Source organism: Peromyscus maniculatus, chromosome 3, assembly GCF_049852395.1.
Source record: "Peromyscus maniculatus bairdii isolate BWxNUB_F1_BW_parent chromosome 3, HU_Pman_BW_mat_3.1, whole genome shotgun sequence".
Classification (NCBI taxonomy): Eukaryota; Metazoa; Chordata; class Mammalia; order Rodentia; family Cricetidae; genus Peromyscus; species Peromyscus maniculatus.
Genome location: NC_134854.1, coordinates 4,966,037 through 4,989,728, shown reverse-complemented (window position 1 = coordinate 4,989,728; position 23,692 = coordinate 4,966,037). Strand labels below are relative to the sequence as shown.

The following is a 23,692-nucleotide window of genomic DNA, read 5'->3' as shown; positions in this document are numbered from 1 at the left end:
TACAATGTATCATCTTTTATTGCCTTTGGTCTAAAGCCTGAATATGAAAATACAATGGACTCATATGGACAATATAGGTAAATTTAGGATCTATAATACTAATCAATGTTACTAATCTCTGAGCCTCATTTTCCTTCTAAAAATGGAAGCTTAACAGAGAAGCCAGAGAAACAAGAACCCTATGGAATTTCTTGAACTTGTTAAATTTACTCTGTGATTTTTTTTTTTCCGCTTATAAGAGTTTATTAGAAATACAGGGATAGAGAGTGCAGGCCTGTGGGAGAGACACGTGCGTGGAGAAGAGGAAGAGAAGAGAGAGAGCTGGGAATATGGCGCTCTGCTTTAAAAACCGGCTGGGGGCGTGGCCAGGTCACGTCACTACTCCACGCGTGTGCATAGATCACATGGTCACGTTGCGCGCTTACGTAGCCATGTAACGTCACGGATTCTGGTCACGCGAGATGCCTTGGCCGGAACTTGCTAGGCGGAGGTGTCCAGCCTGACCGGAATCTGTGATTTTTTTTTTTCATTCCTGATTTAATGTTTCATATCACACTAGTGCAATGGACTCATTTCAAGATTTGGATTCAGCACTATCAATCTCTCATTTTGTATGTAGATGGAAGGGTTGCAGAGAAAGCCTTAGTTGGAATTTTCTTTCAATAGCTTTTTAAAAATTTACTTTTTCTTCCTGTACCAGGTTAGGGACCAGGATAAAGGAGCATATTGGTTTCTTTGTGTTTCTGCAATAAAAATACACAACAAAAAGCAAGCAACTTAGGGATAAAGGGGTTGGTATCGGCTCACAATTCCAGGCATATAGAATCCTTTATGGCAGGGAAAACATGGCAATAGTCAAGGAAAACATGGTGGTAGGAGTCAGAATCTGGCTGAACCCAATGCATGCACACACAGGAAACAGAGAAAACAGGAAACAGGGCCAGGCTATAAAATTTGGACTCCACCCTCAAGTGATACACTTCTGGATCAGCTGGAGACCAGGGGTTCAAACACAAGAGCTTATGGGAAACATTTCCTGTTTAAACCACAAAAGAGATTCAACACAAAATTGCCAGAACCTCCAGTTCTCCAGTCTTTTATCCTCTCACTACCCTGTTCTACTGATCGCTGCTCACTCCTGCAACCGCATGTCCTTCAGTTGTCCATCAAGACTGTCGACCTCGCCTCCAAATTTAAAACTTAATGAAATCAAACACACACTTGTGAGGACTAGCTCTCTTTATACTTGTCCCCGCCTCTGAGTTCCACCTATCAGTCTTGTCTTCATGGCAAGCTGCTGAATACTCTTTTTGATCTACTTTATCACCTCTGACTCACTCCGTAAATTCAAGTCTACGGTTATTGAATTGTTTTATTCTAAGAATATTAACTTTGGAGTTAGGAAATAACATCCAAAGATCATTCTTTAGTTGTGACATCATGGGCCCTGTGGTGTGTGTGTAACACTTAGTTCAGGACAGTCTCTCATGGTTGAGTCCATCCTTTTGTGACTTTCTTAATACTATGTTCTCTTAGATTTGCAGTTCCTTTGCAGAACACTCAGTTTTAAGTTCCCTTGGCTCTACCTTTCTCCTCCTGTTTTCTGTATCACTTGTCTCAGATGTCCAGTCATAATTGACCCTCCTCTCATTTACCAAATGTAAAGAAATATTTTAGACACATCTATGCTTTTAACCTACTATGTTGATGATCCACAGTATCTATCAGTTGGCCAGACCTCTCAGGAGCTTCGGGAACCATATTTCTAACTGCCTACTGAAAGTCTGCGTGCTGCTCAATGACAAGAGACCAGACTCAAACCCTTCCTGTCGACTCATATCCTTCCCCGTGACTGGTATCGTGCACCCAAGTTTGTAGCATTTGAGGGGACATCATTTGCCCTGCTCCCCTCCCTGCTTCCCTGTGAGATTCAAATCATCCCAAATGCTCCCAGATGACTTTCTGTTTGGGTTCACAGTTCTGATTCAGGGTTCATGTTCTTATTATTTCCCGTCTTAGCTATCAAAGTTTTTTAAATAAGGTTTGTTTCTTTTTCTTATTAACCTAATAGAATAATTTTAACCAGCAATCAGAAATATAAATCTCAAGTCTACCAGGAGCTCTGGGCTACAGAGACTGTGGATAGCAGTATACTGACGGTAGCTTAAAACATAGGTCATATTTGTTCTTTTTATTGATTTCATTGTACTCACCAAAATTATCAGGTTCACATTACTAACAACTAAACTAAAATATTTTACTATCTCAATATCATTAGCTTCTTTTATGTTGTATTTCCCCCACTAGTCTGTTACAAATTTAAATTTATTGAATTACAAAACAGTATCTTTTTTCAATTTTCTTATTAATTAATTAATTCTCCCCCCACTCCCCATTACCATCTTCTCCTCCTTCTTTCCATTCAGAAAAGGGCAGGCCTCCCATGTATATCAGCCAGCCATGGCTTATCAAGTAAGACTAGGCACCTCCTCTCCTATTAAGGCTGACCAGTAGGAGGAAAGGGTCCCAAAAGCAGGTAAAAGAGCCCCCGCCCCGCCGTTAAGAGTCCCACAAGAAGACCAGGCTACACAACTGTCAATATATGCAGAGGGCCTAGGTCAGTCCCATGCAGGCTCCCTGGTTGTCAATTCAATCTCTATGAGCCCCTGTGAGCCCAGGTTAGTTGATTCTGTGAGGTTTCTTGTGGTGTCCTTGACCCCTCTGGCTCCCACAATCCTTCTTCCCCATCTTTCGGAGGATTTCCTGAGCTCCACCTAATGTTTGGCTATGGGTCTCTCTCCATCTGACAAAACAGTATTTTTATCACTAAGATTTTGTTGGGGACATTTTCCAAATTGAAAAATGTATATAATTTTAAGCAGGAAGTTTGAGCAAAGTTTTAGTCTGTGTATTTATATTGAACTTCAGCTAATGATTTCCTTAAATTTCACAGTGGTACTGGGACATTTGGCTAGAACTTCTCTAAGAACATAGATAAATACCACTGCTGACACAGAAGCCCCTATCAAATAGAAATTCCAACCAGCCTTGCAAAGATTTTCTGCTGGGCTGATGGGAGTGTCCACTGGGGCAGGTAAGGAAGGCAAATGTAGCCCTGACTAAGTACGCTTTCATGCTGAGATAGCTTGCAGCTGAGCTGTGTTCAGCTGCCATGCTTTTCTCTCTCCAAGTGCCTCTCTGGCCAGAAGGAACGTAGAATGCACTCTGTGCATACTTGTTTTGGAATGGGGTGTTGCTTCAGTCATCTTCTTGTCAGTATCTGTGATGGAATTTACTAGTATGACATATATCACTTAATGGGTTTTTTTTAGGCTGATGATCTTTGTAAGAGCTCCCCTTGATCCTGGGCTAAGGGCTACATCTGAAAAAAAATCTTCTTACATAAATTATCTTTCCATTTTACTGGAGTTCTAAATTCTATCTTATATTTTTTCATAGAAACTGATTTATTTCATTTGTATATGGGAATAATTTAAAATGTGAACCTAAGTCATTTTACTGCCAATTTTACTGCCATTTTACATCTTTATACTATTTAAGTGACTTTAAAATGTTGACTATTTGCCCACTAGTACAATAGTGGTATGAATGTTATGGGATTAACCAACCATTTTCTGTTTGGATTTATGGACCACTCCATGAGATGGAGCCCATATAAGGCATCATTATCAGGGTTAAGAACCTGTGGTTAGATAGGTCACAGGCCTTAGGAGAAAACCTACTACTATTCTTCTGCTAATGGACATAGCATCCAAACAATTATTAATGACTTATTGCTATACCCATAGACCAGTGCATCTCTCAATCTTCATCTGAGAAACTGCTTTTTACAGATGGTAATTAACATAGAGACCCATAGCTGGTCAACATGCAGAAAATAAGGGACTGAAAAGTGCTCAGCCCTAAATGGGTTCAGGGATCTTCTGGAAGAGGGGGTGGAAAGACTGTAAGACCCATAGGTAGTGAACGACAATGAAACAGTGTTTTCTAGACTTAACAGGGCACTGCACCTATGAGCTCAGAGCAATGTGACCACATGCACAAGACCTATGCAAGCTCAAGCCAGACAAAATTGCTCCGGGCCACAGGAATATATTGTAAGAACTCAGCTGGTTATGGCAAAGCCACTACCTGAAGAGATCAAGGAATTCCTTTAGAGGAAGCCAAATTCCAAGGAGCATTTGGTGTTACTTGGCTTGTTAAATATCAGCTGTCTTCTGTTATGAAAATCATGTGTCCCTTCATAGTTTTCACAATTGATTTTTTCCCTAAGAAGAGCTAACAGTGTGGACTGATCACTCTTTGGACATATACATTCAAGGTATTTGGAGAACAGCCTCAGGAAAGGCTTCCTTCCCACAAAACCATCTGTTTCTCCCTTTTCAGCACTGGAATCAGATATCTCCCTTAGCCATATTCAAGGATTAACAGAAATAACAGCCCAGACCACCACATGCTAGTCTCCTGATTAAGGTAAATTCCGCCAGGAGACACCTCTTAGGTCAGGTGGACCTTAAATAATAGTTTCACATAATTTAGCTCAGACCCTCCTTTTCTTACAGCCTTACTAACTTCATAGACCTCTAACTCCCTACCTAACCATTTCTAGGAATATTTAGATAACCTTCTGCGCTGACAGCTATGCACAGCCAGAACCCCAGTTCAACGCCCCCCCCCCCTGTAATTATCATCATTAGCAGCATCCGGCCAGGTCCATCCCCAGTTGAAGGAAAGTACCTTATCAGAGATACCTCTGTACTCTCTAAGTCCAGACTTAAGCATCCAGGCTACCTGTTTGAGAAGGCCTGGCGGATGTGCCAATTAAGCTTAACTTCCTCCTTTCCCATATCTTACCTCTAGTTCCAGATCTCCCTTTAACTATCAACAGAGGCATCTAGCTGTACACAGGTTGCCTAGCAACTGAGCACTCTTTCCACCCTGCAGGAAAAACAGCAGATAGCTTGGACAGATAGGAGCCACAGGAAAAAAGAAGGCAGTTTTATTTTCTCCCATTGACCTAGCAACTTGATTCTTAACAATTTCTACCAATCACATTTAAGATTATAGTTGAGCACATAAGATCCCTCTTCTTAGATATTACCTGAATTTAGCCTTTAGTTAATTCATTTCCCCATTAGTCACTTCCTTTTTGGGTTGCAAATGATAATTAACAATTACTGCCCCTCTATGTGATTCTTATCACCCCTCCATTTGACCCTGGAAGCCTGGCTTTGCACTGCCAAGGGATTACTGCTTGTAAGTCTATATATGCCGGGACTCCCAGGGCATGGGAGGACAGAGAAGAAGATGTGGAAGAATAAATGACTGGACTAAGAGCTCAGTGTGCTGAGATTCTATTTCCCGAAAATAGTTCTCTCCCCTGAGCCCTGGAATGTATTATATTAAGGCTGGTCCCTCTAATATTATACAAGACAAAATCTCAGCATGGAGGGCTGAGTGAGAAGGGCATGAAGTCTCACCTCTGGCTGAGGCACCATTGGCATTTGAGAGCTGCTGGGAGAGGAAGAGTCAGTCATTTTTGTTTGTTTGTTTTTGTTTTTAATGATGTGACCCTGGTAGATCAATCATGCTCTAGGGCACATCCCACATCTAACAGTATTTGGGCCACACAAATTCTATTCAATGGTTTCTTTTTTAATTTTTTTTAAAAGAGAACACAAAAGTTGGGTGGGTAGAAAGATGGAAGCTGATCTGGAAGAAGATGGAGGAGGGTGATAAATATGATCAAAATATACTGTATAAAATTCTTAAAAAATCAATACAATATTTTTAAATTTTTATGTTTGGGATACTTGTTAGTATATAAAAAGCTATCCCACAGTTATTTATAAGCCTGTGGCTTAAGTGTATGAACTCTTGAGTGAAGTTCTTTAGTGTAGATTCAATCCTGCAAATGTTACTATAACCTTCACCTCAGTATCACTTAAATTTCTTGTAGTATTGTTATACATCAATCTATAGAGACACAAACATTTTCTTGTGCCAAAACCCGGAATGCATGAGAAGACTTTAAGGACATTCTGTGTGTTTTTAAAGAACATCTCAGCTTTTAATGATCAGTTGGTTGTAGGTTTTAAAATTCAAAACTTAAGTAATAACAATTTGAAGCAAAAAAAAATGAGATTTTTCTCAGATCCCTCTTAATGTTCAGCTGATATTCTGGTCATTTTCTGCATTGTTTGGTGTTTCAAGGCAAGATCCAGTAAAAAATAATGAGGGAAGGTGTGGGGGACATGAGAGGGAGAGCCACAGAGAGCGTGAATTTCGAGGAGATAGAGGGGAAATTCCCTTTCTTCCACTTTCCTCATTTGCATCATTTAATCACTGTTTTCTCCATGTGTGTCTTCTCTAAACATTAAGAAAATTGCATATGAATGTTATTTTACTCATTTCCTCTTTATTTTACATTTACTTTTCTCACTTCATATTTTTAACGCTAATGACTGCTGAAGTCCTGTTTTCCAGGCAGAATGCTTCGTAATTTTCTTCCTCTCTAGAGCAGCAACTACGGCCTGTCTAGGTAGTAGCACAAAGACATTGAAAGTAGGTAATGACACAACACTGGTGTGTTTTCATTCAGCAAACAGTTGTTTAATCCTTCTATGTCAGAATCTAAGGAGCCAATAAGGGACAGATCTATGGTCATTCAGGTAAGTCCAGGATTCTATAAAATATATTCACATGGTAGTAGGACATGCCTATGAAAATAACCATTGGTTTTCTGCAACCTCTTCCTTCCTACTTGCCTTACTGATTGACGACCATAATCTCTAAGGCAGCTCTAAGCTTTCTACTCCCACCCCTCTACCCCTGGTCCATTTGTCAACCATTGGCCTCTCCATTGCCTTCTGCAGAATGTGTTAGCAGACACTCTTCTTACTAAGCTAGGCTTGCCTGATCATGGCTCTCTGAGCTGTGCCTGAATTTCTCTGCCCCCCTGAGTTTGCTCAGGCAGGCTTATCACTCAGTGGAGCAAGATGTGGGTTCCCTCTGTCAAAATCCTATCTATCCGTCAACACCAGCACCAGTACACTTTCACCATGCCTGTTCACTTTCACTTATCATATCCACTCCTTCAGACATACGTGTGTTTATTTTACATTCTCCCCACACATCCCCCTTCTGGAGTGTAACAAGCAAACAAACAACCTTGAACTCCTGCATGTCCCCTACAGAGTTTGGAATTGCTTTCCTTTCCACTTGGAATAGAGAGTACATAATAAACTACAAATACTTTGATGCACAAAGAATATTTCACAAAATCCTAATTTGCTTTTTTCTGTATGCTAGACTTGGTTTGGCAATAATGTGTACGTGAAGTAGATATAAGTTAGCTGAAAAAATTACAGCCTGTTAAATCCTCCAGTAGACAAACACAGGAAATCTATGGGAGTGGTACTAATTCAAGTGAGTCAATGGATGGATGAAAGAATTGATAAAGGAATAATTTGCCTATGTTGCCTAGAGCTCCCATTCAGTATTCTGAAGTGCTTGCTACAGGGAAATCATCTAATGAACTCTGCAACTTGCCCAAACACAACTCAGATAAATTCAGTTTAATTAATGACACTATCCACCTGCCTTCTCAGATGCATAAGCCTAGGTTTTAACCACCACAGCTAAAGTCTCTAACTGCTCTAATAATAAATTAATAAATTTGAGAACTCTGTATGAGGAGTCTCTTCAGTTCTTTTTTTTTCTGGGCTTTTTCATTCTTGGTTGTTTTGTTTTTTGTTTTTTTTGTTTTTGTTTTGTTTTGTATCTTTCTTTTTCTTTTCTTTTCTTTTTTTTTGTTTCCTGCTAAAAATAAAATCCTTAACCTTATCCTGGCCTCCTTTCTTTTGTCTTCCAACCATAAAAATTAAGGAGTCATTCAGAGCCTGTGCTGCCCTAAATATCAGTGTAGCTAGTGTTGTAGACTGATCCACACTCTCTAATTTCTGTACATTTAAAATGCAGTCCAGCTGTTCAGCCCCACTGTGCTATAACATAAGAAAATGTAGAGTTCAGACTCTGGTTCTTTCCTGATGTCCGTTAGCAGAATTTTAGTCGAAACTGTTCTACTGTCAGACAGCAAAAGCAAACTTTAGAGTTGACTTTAGGAAAGTTCCTGTAATTGGCCTTTTTAAAAAAAAATGTACTGTTTTGTGTTCGATTGCCATGAGTTCAAATGCATAAAACTATCACCATTTCTTGTAAGATTCAACAGATGTTTATGGAACATCCATTGTGTAGTATTTATTATAGATAATAGGGTGTAGAAACAACAAAGTAATAAACATAATGCATTAGAAGAAGAAAAATAAAGGAAAGGCCTTGAGCATGACCAAAAGCAGGAAAATACTTTCTATGAAGCTGCTAGGATAAAGTGTTTCTGGGTTGTATTTGAGCAGAGACCCAACTGAAGCCAGAAGGCAAAGTATCTGGACCTTGCAGATAGCTGGGAGAGCAGTCCACCAGGTGAGAGTAAGTGCTAAGATTTTGCATGCTCCAGGAACAGTGTGGCCATAGTCCAGCCACCAAGAGTAGTGGTAAAGAAGAGCAGAGAGGATGGAAGTGGTACAAGATTTGACAGCCTGGGCAATGATCTTCTCTTCTGAGTAAGATGGGTAGGTATTGGGAGGATTTAAGGGAAGGAGTGACCTGAAAGCTTGTGTGTATTTTTAAAGATTTACTACTGAGCCAGGTGGTGATGGCACATATTTTAATTCCAGCACTCAAGAGGCGAAGAAGACAGGAGGATCTCTGAATTCGAAGCCAGCCTTGTCTACAGAGAGAGTTCTAGGGCTGTCCCAGTGACAGCCAGGGCTACAGAGAGAAACCCTGTCTCAAACACACACACACACACACACACACACACACACACACACACACACACACAATTTACTACTGAATTTTATTGGCTTCAGAGAAAATTATATAGATAGTAATTTAAACACAAATTAGTTCATTGTTTCTGTGCGTCAGGAGTAATGAAGAGTTCCTGCTTAGTTGGGATCTCTGGTCAGGTTCTCACAAGTGTAACAACAAGGTGTCTCATTTGAAGCTTAGCTTCTTCTTCCAAGTATGTTCAGCTTGCTAGGAGAATTCACTTCTTAGGGGTCACAAGATCATGGTGCCTGGTTTTGTTAGTTTACTTGCTCTGGTTGGGAGTTTAGGTGAACCCTCAGCTCCTAATCTTGGCTCTTAGCTCCTGGGCATGTGATCTCTTACAGTCTGGTTGTCCAACTCCTCAAAGCCAGACAGAGAAACACCAACACTTCAAATCTCCCAATTGCCAAGGAAGTTTGTAAACCAAAATCAAGCAGTGACTTGCTATTGCCTTTGCAATAGAATAGGAATTAATCAAGAGAATGACTGCCCATCATTGAGCACCAAGTTTATGTGAGACAGGTATAAAATGGTGAGAATTTGGAGGGTCATTTCATAATTGCACTGGCAACAGAGAACAGAGTCGTAGAAGAGACCAAGATGTAGCTGTAGACAAGAGAGAAAGCACTATCGATAGCTAAGCGTGTGTGGATATTTCATGTAGATGAATTTCCAGGGGATTGTGTCCAAATGCAAATATGACTTCATGAGGCTAGATCTCCAAAAACCGTTTTTCAGGAGGCTTCTTGTGGAGCATAAAGTATAGGAAACCTTTGGTTTGTGCCAGTGTGCTGATGACAGAGATGACAGGTAGTCTAACAGGAAGTATATTGTGAAGGCAGATCCAACATGACTTACTAAGATGGAAACTGAGACATATCAATAATTTGTGAGTTTAGAGAATGGCAAAGTGTATGAAGAATTTGTTTCAGAGAAGAAACCAAGAGTTCCATTTTGGAGGTTAGGTATGATGACAAACGCCTTTAATTCCATCGTGCAAGAGTCAGAGTCAGGTGAATATCTATGAGTTCAAGGCTAGCCTGTTCTACGTAGTTCCAGGACAGCAAGAGCTATATATATGTATATATGTATATATGTATATATATATATATGTGTGTATATATATATATGTATGCATATATGTGTGTAATGTTTGTGTGTGTGTATGTGTGTGTGTGTCCTATCTCAAAAAAAGTTCCATCTTGGATATGATAAGATCCAAATAAGAATCATGATGAAATGCAATGGACCAGAGTCAGCTTCTATGTCACATGCATTACAAAGATTTAAATTTCATGCTTTGTGAACTGTGGCTATGTGGCTTTTCCAAAGTAGTTTACTGTGCTATTATTTTTACATGTAAGCCATGAAAAGGACCTTATTGATTCATGCCGCAGCTCTGTCTGATTCTTTTACACTGACATTAGTAAAATAGGCAGCATTTTCTTGTCCTCATGCCAAAGTTTCTAAGTGAAATCAACATATCATTACTAGAATCAATAAAACTATTCCTAGAAGCCAAAATGGGCATCACTGTACATATTCAAAACACGTTGTGCTCAACTACTCTCTAGGAATATGGACAGCATTAGGCGTATGTTTTCAGCAGCTATTGATTTTGGTGGAATCCTCACTGTGAGGTATTATCTGCTTTCTCCAGGACTTCAGAGGTGGTATCATGGTGTGTGACTAATGATCCTTTCTTTCCAGGGACTTTTTACAAATTAGCTTTGTCACACTGTTGAGAGGTGGTCTTTCAATCCAGCGTACATTGAAGTTCGCCTGCACCATCTCTCACATCACAAGGAGAGTATGATGTAGGCTGGGGCTGCACCAAAAGTCTTTACTTGGGATTTTTCAAAATTCTAGTGATGTAAACTAGGGTTCACCCATACTCATTTTCAAAAAGAAAATCTTTCAAAATTATATCCACTGAAACTGTGCTGCCATTTTCTCTTCCTTGTATAACTGTAGAAAAGATGAGAAAAGTTTAAGCCTTGGACTTAGAATACTGTAAGCATTTTAATGAAACTTTAAGTAAAAATGTACATTCTTAGCACCACTTTGATGCTGTGAATGTGGGAGATGATGGCTGACTCCAGGTGGGAATAAAATAAAGGTAATGTGGGCGCTTTTGGTTTGGGGGACATTCATTTTATGGAAGAGATGAAAATTCTCTCACTGGACACTGAAGTATTGATAGGGTGTTTGGGCTTAATGTGGTTATATAATAAGACCCAGTTGTATGACCAGGTAGTACAAGGATAGCTTGATGATTACGTTTTCAGAAGTAAGACATGAATGAATGGAAATCAAGCCAAGTCTTTTGGTGGTGGGAGTGACAGAGGGTCTGAAGTGTCTACCTCATGGGTTAATAAAAATGTCAGAACCTCTCCTAGTGCCTGAGCTTTCTGTCTGGAGGCTGGACGGGACTGCCCACCTTGCATAGCACCTTGGCTTTCTGAAGAAAAAGTGACAGCCCAAACAAGCTATTGATGAACACTGAATTCGGCAAGCGTATGGGTGGGCCAATTGTTCGCATAATTGGGATTTTAGGAAATTCTATGTCAACACATCCTTTGGTGCAACTCCAGTCTACACCATACTCTCCTGTGACGTGGGAAATGATGAGGTATTTAAAATCCAGCCTCTAATCAAGGCGTAATTATTATATGATTTATTTTAAAGATATACCATTTTTCTACCATTCCAATATATTTTTATGTAATATATTATTTGATAATGTCAAATTTTAGTTTTTACTTGGTAATTTAAAAAACTAATTCCTTTGCTCTTTCTTTTCCCTAGGAGCACTGAATCAAAAAAACTGGGGAAAGAAATATCCAATATGTAACAGCCCAAAGCAGTCTCCTATTAATATTGATGAGGATCTTACACAAGTCAATGTGAATCTTAAGAAACTGAAATTTCAGGGGTGGGAAAAAGCATCCTTGGAAAATACATTCATTCACAACACTGGGAAAACAGGTAATATCCTTGTCTTTTGTCCTTTGACAAGTTTTCAGACAATGAATATTTTTAGATAAGATGCATTTCCTTTGACTAATATGCTAGAAACTGAAAAGAGGCTGATAGTAGAATAAGTGAAATGGAACAGAGAAAATTAGACATTTCGTCAAAATGAAAATTTTTTGAAAATTTTTACAGAAAAATGTAGTGAACAGTGTCATCATGTCATGTTTTCTATTTGTGTAATGAGAGTGGTCTTGCCACTTGATGTGAAAAAGATAATGAAATTAGAGCTAGTGAAATTTTGTAACTCAGTACATACATGGCTAGACATTCAGTCAGTATTTCTGTATCTTGGACATTAGAGTTTGATCTTGGATGTTCAGCTTCCTGTTGTAATCAATATTTGAATATGATGAGATAATCAATTATCATTAAATTAAGAAAACAAATTAATAACCCCTTTATCTGGGAAATTTAAAATTATAGTCCACCCTTAAGGAGGTACTTAGTAAGTACCTTTTGTTAAGATTATCTTTTTTTTGCCAGGCAGTGGTGGCGCATGCCTTTAATCCCAGCACTCGGGATTAAGTGAGTTCGAGGCCAGCCTGGACTACCAAGTGAGTCCCAGGAAAGGCACAAAGCTACACAGAGGAACCCTGTCTCGAAAAACCAAAAAAAAAAAAAAAAATAAAAAAATAAAAATAAAAAAAGGATTATCTTTTTTTCAAAACATGCAAATTGTAATTCCTTAAAATTCAAGAAAATTCTGGTAAACCATATATAGATATAATAATTTTCAAAATGTGATATGTTTTCCTTTTGTCTATTTTGTTTTTACATGAAACAGTTTGTCAGGGAGTTGAACAAATACAAATGTATGGGCTGGAGAGATGGCTCAGCCTTTAAAGGCTAGGCTCACAACCAAAAATACAAATACAAATGTACATCTTTGCAAAAATTAGAAAATATTCAAAATTATAATAACATCTATTAGTGTGGTTTTATAATGAATAAATTTTTTCTGTATTTAATATTTAGATAATATAATTAATAAATATAATAATTTAACCTCACATTCTGTGAAAGTAAGGATTTTTCTCTATCAGTGCCTAACGTGATAGGCATTTAGTATTATTTGAATGAGTAAGTAAGAAAATGTTGGTATGTTACACTATAATTCAAAAAAATAAAAGTAAGTTGTTTTAAGTCTTGACAATTTAATACAATTTTTATGACTGTTAAAAGCTGTGCTTTTAACATACAATCTCTGCTTTATTCTTTTAGGGTGGAATGGTTAAGGACTTGTTCCTTGCAGTCACTCTATCAGTGGCCCTTCAAATGACAGTGTAAATCTTGGAGGAGGCCACTTACCTTTTCTGTGACTCAGTTGCCTTATCTATAACAGAGATTACAGTGGTCTTTGCTCCCTAAGGTTATGTTAGGATCAAGTAGCTAGGAGGTATAAAACAGTTCATATCATACCAGGTACTTCATAAATGGTAGATGTTGACTGTCGTTGTTTTCCTTATGCTGTTATGCTCGGCTGCTTATTACCTTATTCAAGGGAGGCTAGTATCACTAGCTGGTTAGCCAGTGTGTGTAATTTAATCACTGATGCCTGTACCAACTGTTTTCTGCTTAGTTGAACAAGGACGACTTAAATTGGACTTAGGTCTACTTGAATCTGACTGAGAGACATCATAATCTTGCACTAGGCTCTTCAGCGAACCGTTGTCCTTCAGATTATTTATAAAAATACAACCAGTCAGAGCTGGAGAGATGTTAAGAGCACAGGCTGCTCTTCCAAAGGTCCTGAGTTCAATTCCCAGCAACCACATGGTGGCTCACAACCATCTGCAATGAGATCTGGTGCCCTCTTCTGGCCTGCAGGGATGTGTGCAGGCAGAACACTGTATACATAATAAATAAATAAATCTTTTTTTAAAAAAAAATACAACCAGTAAAGTCTTCTGTGCGTCTTGGGGATGTTTCAGGTTTTAATGATGGACACTTGTTCACATGTGGAATGGCAAAGTCCTCTTATGTGAAGGGGCTTCACAGCTGCCTTGCCTAAGACAATGTGTAGAGCCAGATGAGGTCTGAACTGAAAGCAGGGGTTAGATGGAACAAAGAGAGGTAGGAAAGATGAGCGCTCTCCCGGGAAGACTTCCTGTGGCTGTCTCCTCTGTCTCCCCTTACTATGTCCATCATTGTCATCAAGCATCTCGAGGCAGCAGAGCCTTGAAGAAATGGCAGTTTCAGTAGACCAGACAGACCAAACAGGCTGTCCTGTGGTGAGAGTCGGACAGTAGTCATGTCTTCAGTGTCCTTGATCTGTGGCAATAAGATGCATTAAGTATGTCAATATGAGAGCAAAGTTGAAATCCAAATAACCTTAAAACTCTTAAGTGTGTCAACTGAATTTTATCATGTATCTTAAGTAGAAGGAAATTCAGTAAAAATTCATAATTTTGGTTTTCAGAACTTAGATATAATATTTTGTTTGTTTTGTTTACTTTAGTGGAAATAAATCTCACTAATGACTACTATCTCAGTGGAGGACTTTCAGAAAAGCTATTCAAGGCAAGCAAAATAACTTTTCACTGGGGAAAATGCAATGTGTCATCTGAAGGCTCAGAGCACAGTTTGGAGGGGCAGAAGTTCCCACTTGAGGTAAGGGAATGATTTCAGGTTTATCATCTACATCTTTGAGATTTTCTCTAGCATAGAATTTGACTTACTGTTTAGTTCAGAATTTAGAACATATAATTGTGTTTTGATGATTTGATCAATGCATTTTTTCATTCCAAGACTGTAAACTCAGCGAGCATCTTCTGCTTTTTACTTCTAGATACCCCAGATCGCTCCTGACTAGCTTATCAATAATGCAGATGAGGAATTGAATGAATAAAGTAATAAAATAGGTGATATCATCAAAGTACAGCAGAATGCTTGCACTTAAGTCCTTTAATTAAAATGAGGAAAATCTTACATTTAAAACTAGAAAAGGGTTATGAGTATGATAAATGATGTTTATAAATAAACATTTTCATATGTCTCTAAAGTGATAAGATTTCTGGGAAGTAATTTGTTTTGTATTAAAAACTTTATTTTCAGTATTTTATGATTTGGATTGTAGCAACAATAATTATAAATATACCCCAATTTATGTGTAAAGATTTATTTATAATATTAAATATTGAAACAAAAAGCATGATTAAATATATTATGATGGAATATTAGACCTTGTAAAGATCCTGTTTTGAATGATATCCTTACCCAGAAAGTTTCATGCTGAGGCTGGGGAGATGGCTCAGCAGGTGGTTCCAGTCTTTTGTAGCAATACAGGAGAGGGGACAGCAGACTTCCCAGAAGCTCCGGGGCCAGCCACCTTGGATAAGTAATAGTGAACAACAGAGACCCAGCTTCAAAAGGGTAGATAGAAAACTCAATATCCAAGGCTGTCCTCTCACCTCTAAACCCACAACATAGCATGCCATCACACACACATACACACACTCACACCACACACACATACACACACACACACCACACACACTCACACCACACACACACCCCATACATACAAACATACCACACACACATACATACACACACACAAACACACCACACATACATATACACATACATACACACAAATACACCACACATACACACCACACACACACAAACATACCACACACACACACACACACACACACACACACACACACACACACACAGTATATACTTCCCACTACAAAATGTTTTATATTATTAATGCATTAAAATAAGAATATAAAATGGCCTGATAAGCATTATTTTTCCAGCTTTGTAAAACATGAAAACTAATTACACAGATACTGGGTCAAATGGACCAGACTGTAGCCTTAATGACACAGTGTTGTACAATTATTTGATTTGCTTATTCTTCTATTCCTGTCTTATAAAACAGACCTACTAGTACCAGCTGTATGGAGTTAATTAAAAGAGGGAATATATTTATTTCTCTTTAGAAATTTTTTGAAGAAACCCTGAAAAGGTGAACAGCAGCATTCTTGTGCTAGTAGTATTTTAAATGCCTCTTATATTTGCTCCTTTAAAAATCCTCCATTACCTACAATGAAACTATTACTTTTATAATTCAAAATAGTTATTAGTAACAGAAACAAAACTAGGGAGAATTCTGTCAAAGAATCAAAAGGGTTTTAAAAATGTAGATAAATACATTTGTGGATTATAACCAGGAGGAGTTCAGGATTAACTATTCAGGAATAAAATCATATTTATTAAATGTTGTCAAGGAAATAAAAACCAACTATTTAAATACATAGCATCTCACTTCTAAGACTAAAGCTTTCATACAATGTTACCTACTTTTTAAATGACATTTTTAAAAAAGGCTATCCACAACAAAAACCATGAGCAATCAAAGTTAATACAAAAGAATGTATGCACTAAATCTTAAATAAATATTTTATTCCAAAGACTCTTTCAGAAGGGTTATTTGTTAGTCTGCTTGCTCTTTCTTTCCTGTGTTGCTTTTTACAGATCTTTCCCAGGCTCGAGAGGTAGCTCAGGGGTTAAGAATTGTGTATTGCTTTTGCAAAGGACCCAAGTTCAGTTCCCAGCACCCACAAGATGATTCACAAATGCCTGTAACTCCAGCTCCAGGAATCCAACTTCCCTTTATGGCCTCTGACAACAACTGCACTCACCTGCATATACTTCCATAGACCTACACATAAGTACATCATTAAAAATAAAAATAAGTCAAGTCCGGAGAGTTGACTTAGTGGTTAAGAGCATTTGTTGTGCTTGCAGAGGACTGAGATTCACTTCCCAGCACCCATATGGTGGCTCAGAACCATCTATAACTCCAGTTCTAGGGGATCTAATGCCCTTTTCTGGCCTTCCTAGGCACAAGACATACATGTGGTGCATTGATAAATATGCAGGCAAAACACTCACACATGAAATAAAAATAAATACATATTTAAAGTAAGTAAATAAATCTTTAGTAGTATTCCATGCAGTTGTGCAAGCAGGACCTCAAAGGAGCATCCTAGAGCCCTTCCTTCCTCCCTTCCTTCCTTTCTTTCTCCTTCCTCCCTTCCTTACTTTCTTCTTCTTTTTTTTTTTTGTCTCACACATCCCATAACCAAGTCTTTTGAATTTGTTTTACAAATTATATGGGCTTTGGGAAGCAGATTCAATTTCTGTGATCCACTGGTATCACAGAAAATGACTTTCAATTTCCCATACTTAGGTTTTGTGGACACCTTTCTGGAGGCACTTCTATCCAACAAGTAGAAACCCCTCCCCATCCCTTCTGATTTCAACTTGCTCAAACCTATTTGACCTTCAGACGCCAGCTGAGATACCCTCTCTGAAAAGGCATTGGTGGCACATCATAGCCACTACCATCCTGCTGGACATGTGCTTCTCCACTCACAATCCTTGAATGTTCTCAGAGGTTCTACCTTTATATGAAAGGATCCCTACAGGTATCACACAGGGAAGGAACCACCCATAGAGAAAAGAATGAAAACCCAGTGCAGATTGACTTTATCAACCTGGATCAGATTTCAGGAAGTCTAATATCAGGTGGTTTATTCCCAACGTATTTAAGTCCAGTACAATTTTTAAAAAATGTGTCCTCATGTAATAGAGTCCCTGTTGCACAAAGAAACATAACTACATTGAAACTCAACTCAGAGTACATGTAATTTCTTCCAAGAAAATGGGTTCTAGAAATGGGCTACCTGTGGTAGCTTAAGGGCCTAAGGGTTTGGCTTGTTCTTGGTCATACAGATTGCTTAAAGGTTATTTGGGCTATTAGCCAGCTCTGGTCCTGGTTGTGGGAGCTTGGGGGAGCCTCTGGTTATGAGGGTCATTTAGATTACTAGCTCCCTCCAGTCCTAGGTATAGGAGCTTGATATGGTTTGGCCCAACAGATAACACTGATCACCAGACTGTTAATCATATCTAATTCTCAGCTTTCTGGATAGAAAAACAGGTTTTTCATCTTTCCCATTAGAGAGACTCCTGCATGCTTAACATTCCTGATTTCTCTGGAGATCTATGGACACAAGACCTTCATCCTATGCTCCCAACATTTATATAACTAAGTTATCTGGATTTAAGCCCATGAGCAAAGAATACATTAAAAGCTTTAATACAGCCTGTCATGGCTCAGCATTTAGAGTGGAGTAGACACTCACAAGGGCATAGACACTTCACAGTAGGAGAAGTTACTATAGGAAGCTTAAAACATTTGGCATTTTTAGATACAAGTAGAGTCCTTTAGAATTTCAGTGTAAGAGCAGTAAATACACCAAGCTAACACCCAACATTGTAACAATGGGCCATCAAGAAAGGAATATTCATTCAAGCAAAATACCTAAGAGCCTTTGCGTTTACTGATTGCTTAGTGAATTATTGCTGTAATATGTATTGCTGCTATTCCCTGGGTAGTACATTCCGTCCTAGGGAAGAGTCTGTATTTCCTTCTATGTTCAAGGTTACAAATGATAGCAAACTTACTTAATATAAGTGTAATTGAGAAATTATTTGGGAAACACAGAGAATCTAGAACTGTATAGTCTGTAGAATTTTCCATAGAATTTACTGACTCGGTCATCTTCTTTGTTATGTCTCTGTTGGCTTTTGTGTAGTGCTTCTAACAAAACTATCATCGTTATGTTTACAGATGCAGGTCTACTGCTTTGATGCGGATCGATTTTCAAGTTTTGAGGAAGCAGTGAAAGGAAAGGGGAGACTAAGGGCTTTATCTGTTTTATTTGAGGTAATTATTCTACATAGGTTTACAGCTAATCTTTTAAATCACAGAACTGTCAGGAGTAAATGTTAATATAAATGCAAGTCAAAGGCATCACCGCCATAACGATCATTGGTAGCCATTTCCAGGAAGGGCTAGCCCTGGCTGGTTGGGCTAAAAGAGTACCCACTCATTAATTGAATAGGTTTCTTTCTGCTGAAGTAGACATTTTAAGTGTACGCATTTGCTCATCTGTCCATGAAGATTATCCCAACTCAGTAGCAGTAACTAAATCAAAACATTTTTCACTTTACTTTTCATAGCAGGAAATGTAAAGTTACCTGATTTTTATGTTTTGTTTTTACCTTGCTATTAGAAAAAGGTGTGTGTCTGTGTTTGGAACACACTCTTCTTTATACTTAAATTGGAATTTATTGTTGAACAGTTAATTGTTGGATCCTGTTTTTATGATACCGTTCTTCTTTAACAGGTTGGAGTTGAAGAAAATTTGGATTTCAAAACTATTATTGATGGGATTGAGAGTGTTAGTCGTTTTGGTAAGCTGTTGAGCTAAGATGTGAATTCCTAACAACACTTGCAGTGTGACAAAAATCCCTTGTGAAAGATGGGAAGGGTGGGGTCTTTCTCCCATGCTTGACTGCTTTATGTATTTCTCACTATGTAAAGAACCATTGATCGCAGATTTTTGTGTCATAAAAACTCTGAGAGCTTGGATATGGTTGCACATGCCTTTAATTCCAGAACTTAGGAGTCAAAGGTAGATCTCTCTGAGTTTGAGGCTGTCTTGGTCTCTAAAGCAAGTTCCAGGGCAGCCAGCTAGGGCTACACTGAGAGGCCCTGTCTCAAATAAATAAATTCTTAATTGGCTAATTAAAAGTTTAAATTATATGCTATCAATGTAAAAAGAAGTCTGACATTGTCTAAATTCCTTCATAAAATAATCTGATTGTACTATGCTTTTAAAACCTTCACCTATACTGCTTCTGTATTGTACATACCCTTAAAGACTATATGAAACTAATTAATTAAGCAATTATTTTGTAATTAATTCTGTTGATTAATTTTACAAATTAATTAGTAATTAAGCTAAATAATTTTACAAATATCAAAAAATTTATTCAAGTGGACATCTATTCCCTGATTGTTTTCTTGGTGGATGAATATTTTAAAGAAGTAAGATATTTGCAAGAAGTTACATGTTTACACAGAACAGGATAGAATGTGATTTTTAATGTTCTGTCTGATAGATACCTTGTGGATCTTGTCATCTGTCACAGCAAATGCTTTGAAAACATTGTTGACAGGCCCAAAACCTGTGCCCACACAAACAATATTAATGCTCCCCTGGTTATCATAAAATGAAAATTATTCCTCCCTGAAAAGCCAGAAACAAGGCTCACATAGTCCCCTTTTTTTGAAAGCAGAGACACAGCCTAGTATTGATGCGTCCTCGCCACTTACATTTGAGGATCAGAATTGACTGAACTTTTCAGAAGTCAGGAATGTGTGGACTCCTGCAGAGGGGAAGCCTGTTTCACCCCTTCGCCTATAACCAAAAGCAAGATCCAGCTGACTGCCCCCCAGTCCACCTGGAAGCAAAATTCAACACTGAATACTATAAGCCACACTTGATTTTCCTTCTGTGAGTCAGAAAATAGACTCCAACTGAACGAAGGGAACTAGGTTGGATTTCAACACATCCTTAAAGGTGTAGAAAATGTGAACCTGGATTGTTTCTGTTTTGCATCAGCTATGGGACAAGGGAACCAGACCATGAATTCTAACTTGTAAAGTTATAAAAACTTCTCCATTTTCTTTTGGAGTCTAGACCATCTCCTAGAGTCCCATAAACTAAGGACTTCTCAGTTTGGTCTGCTAAGCTATTATTATAGGGAATCTTAAAGACTGAAATAGTTCTTGCTCTTAGACAAAGAGGATCTTGGAATGCTGAATGACTTCCAAATCCTGATTCATGCTCTCCATGTAAGGAGAGTTGTAAACAATGCGATACCACAAACATCATTCAGAATATCAAATCTGTTTCCTATAACATGGCTATTTCTCCTACATTTCTCTCTCAAAGACAAACTTCATTTCACTGTGAGAACCCATTCTTTCTTCCTCTCACCATAACTATTTTATGTGAGACATTGTTGTATCTGTAGACTGAGGAGAGAGGTGGTGACTTTGCAGTGATACAAAGATAAAATATTAATACCCTTCAAGCAGAGCAGACAGAAGAGAGAAGGATTAGTGAGTGTTTCCAGCAACAAAGAAGGGAAACTTACAGGTAATATAATCAGTGGTTCTCAAATGGAAGGTGTCATCAGAACTACTTATGCTGCTTGCTCATTGCAGACTAGACCCAAGCCTCTGCATACTGAAAACTCCTCACACGCAGTTTAGAGGTGACCACTTAAATGTCCTTGTTGTGAGTAACAGTTGGTTTTAGGTTCCGGGCATCAATCCTCTACCGTTTGACTGTATTGTGGTCCTCAGTTACCTGTCTTTCTGCCTCATCATTTCTCCTCTCATTGTCAACCTAGCCATGGAAAGATCTAGCAAGTTGCTTGGTTAATCCTCTGTGTTTGAGAGGTTGATTATTGAGATGAATGCCTGAGCCCCTTGGAGTGCTGCTGGTATGATTCTCTCTTATGCAGTTATTTAGATGAAATTTGTGGTTATTTTCCAAGTCACAAAATATCACCATAGTCCAGTTTTCTCAATATATGATTGAAAAGCGGATCCATAATTGAAAAGTCTATGTGATATCTAGGACAGAATTTTAGGACAAACATGCAAATACCATCTGTAACAAACAGCATGAACTTTTAGCCCCTCAGCAAGAAAATATGCCTGCTAAGGTTCAGAAAAGGCAGACTGGATTCTGTATTAAGGAGAAAAAAAATAAGACTTGTCTTTCTTCTTAACCTTCTTTACCTTTAATTTCTCCATGTTCCAGGAAATTCTGTGATCCACATATCCACAGAGGTCTCGAACCTTTGTCCTCTCTGCCCTGCCTCTAGATCTTATGGAATCAGTTCATCTTCTCCTGGGTAGCAGGGCATCAATTTCCACCTCTTTATTTAATTAGTATATTTTCATAAGACACATGTAAAAGAAATTTTATCTTTAGTAGAAAATAAAAACAATTTTATTCCATTTATGGTTCAAGAGAAGATTTTTTTTTGTTTTTTTGTTTTTTTGTTTTTTTGTTTTTCGAGACAGGGTTTCTCTGTGTAGCTTTGTGCCTTTCCTGGGACTCACTTGGTAGCCCAGGCTGGCCTGGAACTCGCAGAGATCCGCCTGCCTCTGCCTCCCGAGTGCTGGGATTAAAGGTGTGCGCCACCACCGCCCGGCACTCTTTTACTATTTTAATAATGATTTTTTAAAGCATTTTTGAAACAGAGCCTCATGAAGCCCAGGCTGACTTCAGACTCTTTGTGCCATATTGGGTGACTTCGGCCTTCTGATCCTCTTGACTCTGCCTCCTTAGTGCTAGGATTAATCACAAGCATGCAGTACCCAACTGGCTTTATTTTGGTGCTTGCGATAAAATCTAGGGCCTCACGTGTTCTAGGCAAGCACTCTAACAAGGAACTACATGCTCATCCCTAAACAGTACCTTTTAATTTTTTTTTTTGAGGCAGGGTTTCTCTTTTTAATATTCTTGATCATGGCATCCTTAAATTTTGTATCATTTCTCCTTTCACTAGTAACTGAGAGCAGAAATTTCAAACTACCTATGTGAAGATAATTTCCCATGTTTTCTTCTAAAAGTGAAGACACTTTTAAGTCTATAATACATCCATAATTGGTTAGTAATTGTAATCTAAATCAGAGAGTTAAAGGTGAGGGCATAGCTTAGTGACTGAGTGCAAACTAGGCATGCAGGAAGTACTGTGTTCAGTCCTTAGCACCCAATAAACAAATGAACAAATGAATGAATGAATGAATGAATGAATGAAGCAATAGGTAGTTGAAATTCACTTGTTTCCTCAAGGATCATTGATACAGTGCTTCTTATTGAAAAATTCATTAATTCTACACTACCTACTACTATTTCAGTTATAAATCAAGGAATCATAGATGTGTGGGTCTCCATGCATCTTTATCCTTTTATCTGTATCTGCAAAATGTGTTCATCATGGTTTCCACAACCATATCTGATCAGCAGGCCTTCCTACCTGACAATGACATTCTTCCAGCTTGTTAGTATTCAAGATTATTTGATTTATAGACTGTATTTCATTTAAACTTTACAATCAGCATTCCGGTTAACAGGTAAACAACATAGGTTGTGGAGCATACCTTTAGTCCCAGGACTGGTTTATATAGTGAGTTTCAGGACAGTCAGAGCTACATAGTGAGACACTGTCTTAAATAAATAAACAACAACAACAAAGACACACACACACACACACACACACACACACACACACACACACACACGTACTTTTGAGATTTTTGATTAAGCGTTTATTGAACCTGAAAGTCAGTTTGAGGAAAATCAGATCCTACCTCAATATTGAATTTTCAAACCCAGGACATGAAAACCTTTTTCAAAAGGATTTATTTCATAGAGCATGAATGTATTACTATGTAGATATTTCACACAGCATCAGCAGATCTACTTGTACTTCATATTTGCTGCTATTTTAACCGTGTTGCTTTTGCAATCGATTGCTTCTGGGAAAGGGAAAATCAGTTTTCTTCAGTGGAGTGATGCTTGGTGTATCTACCACACTCCAGGGCAGGCACCATGCTCAGGAGTAGTTGGCCAACACAAACAGACCTCAGTGTTATTTGTTTGTTTGTACTTTTTGTTGTTTTTGTTTGGTTTGGGGTTCAGTTGCTTTTTAAGAGAGAGAAGGGTCATGAAGTTGAATGTGTAGTTGGGAAGGAGGAAGAGTCTGGGAGGAGTTGGAGGACAGGAGGTAAAGAATAGGGTCAAAATATATTGTATGAAAAACCTAAAGAGAAGGAATAGAGGGAAGAACTCGT

General features: G+C 38.3%; 1 protein-coding gene across 4 annotated transcripts in view; it reads left to right on the top strand.

The window, feature by feature from the left end:
- Ptprz1 (protein tyrosine phosphatase receptor type Z1) overlaps window positions 1–23,692 on the top strand; it is a 187,150-nt gene that overhangs the window by 77,951 nt on the left and 85,507 nt on the right. For all 4 annotated transcript variants that reach the window (XM_006988377.4, XM_016006859.3, XM_006988378.4 and 1 more), the window contains exons 3-6: window positions 11,722–11,901; window positions 14,408–14,559; window positions 18,599–18,694; window positions 19,158–19,224. In XM_006988377.4, the coding sequence (XP_006988439.2) occupies window positions 11,722–11,901; window positions 14,408–14,559; window positions 18,599–18,694; window positions 19,158–19,224 (495 nt within the window). The remainder of the gene's footprint in view (window positions 1–11,721; window positions 11,902–14,407; window positions 14,560–18,598; window positions 18,695–19,157; window positions 19,225–23,692) is intronic.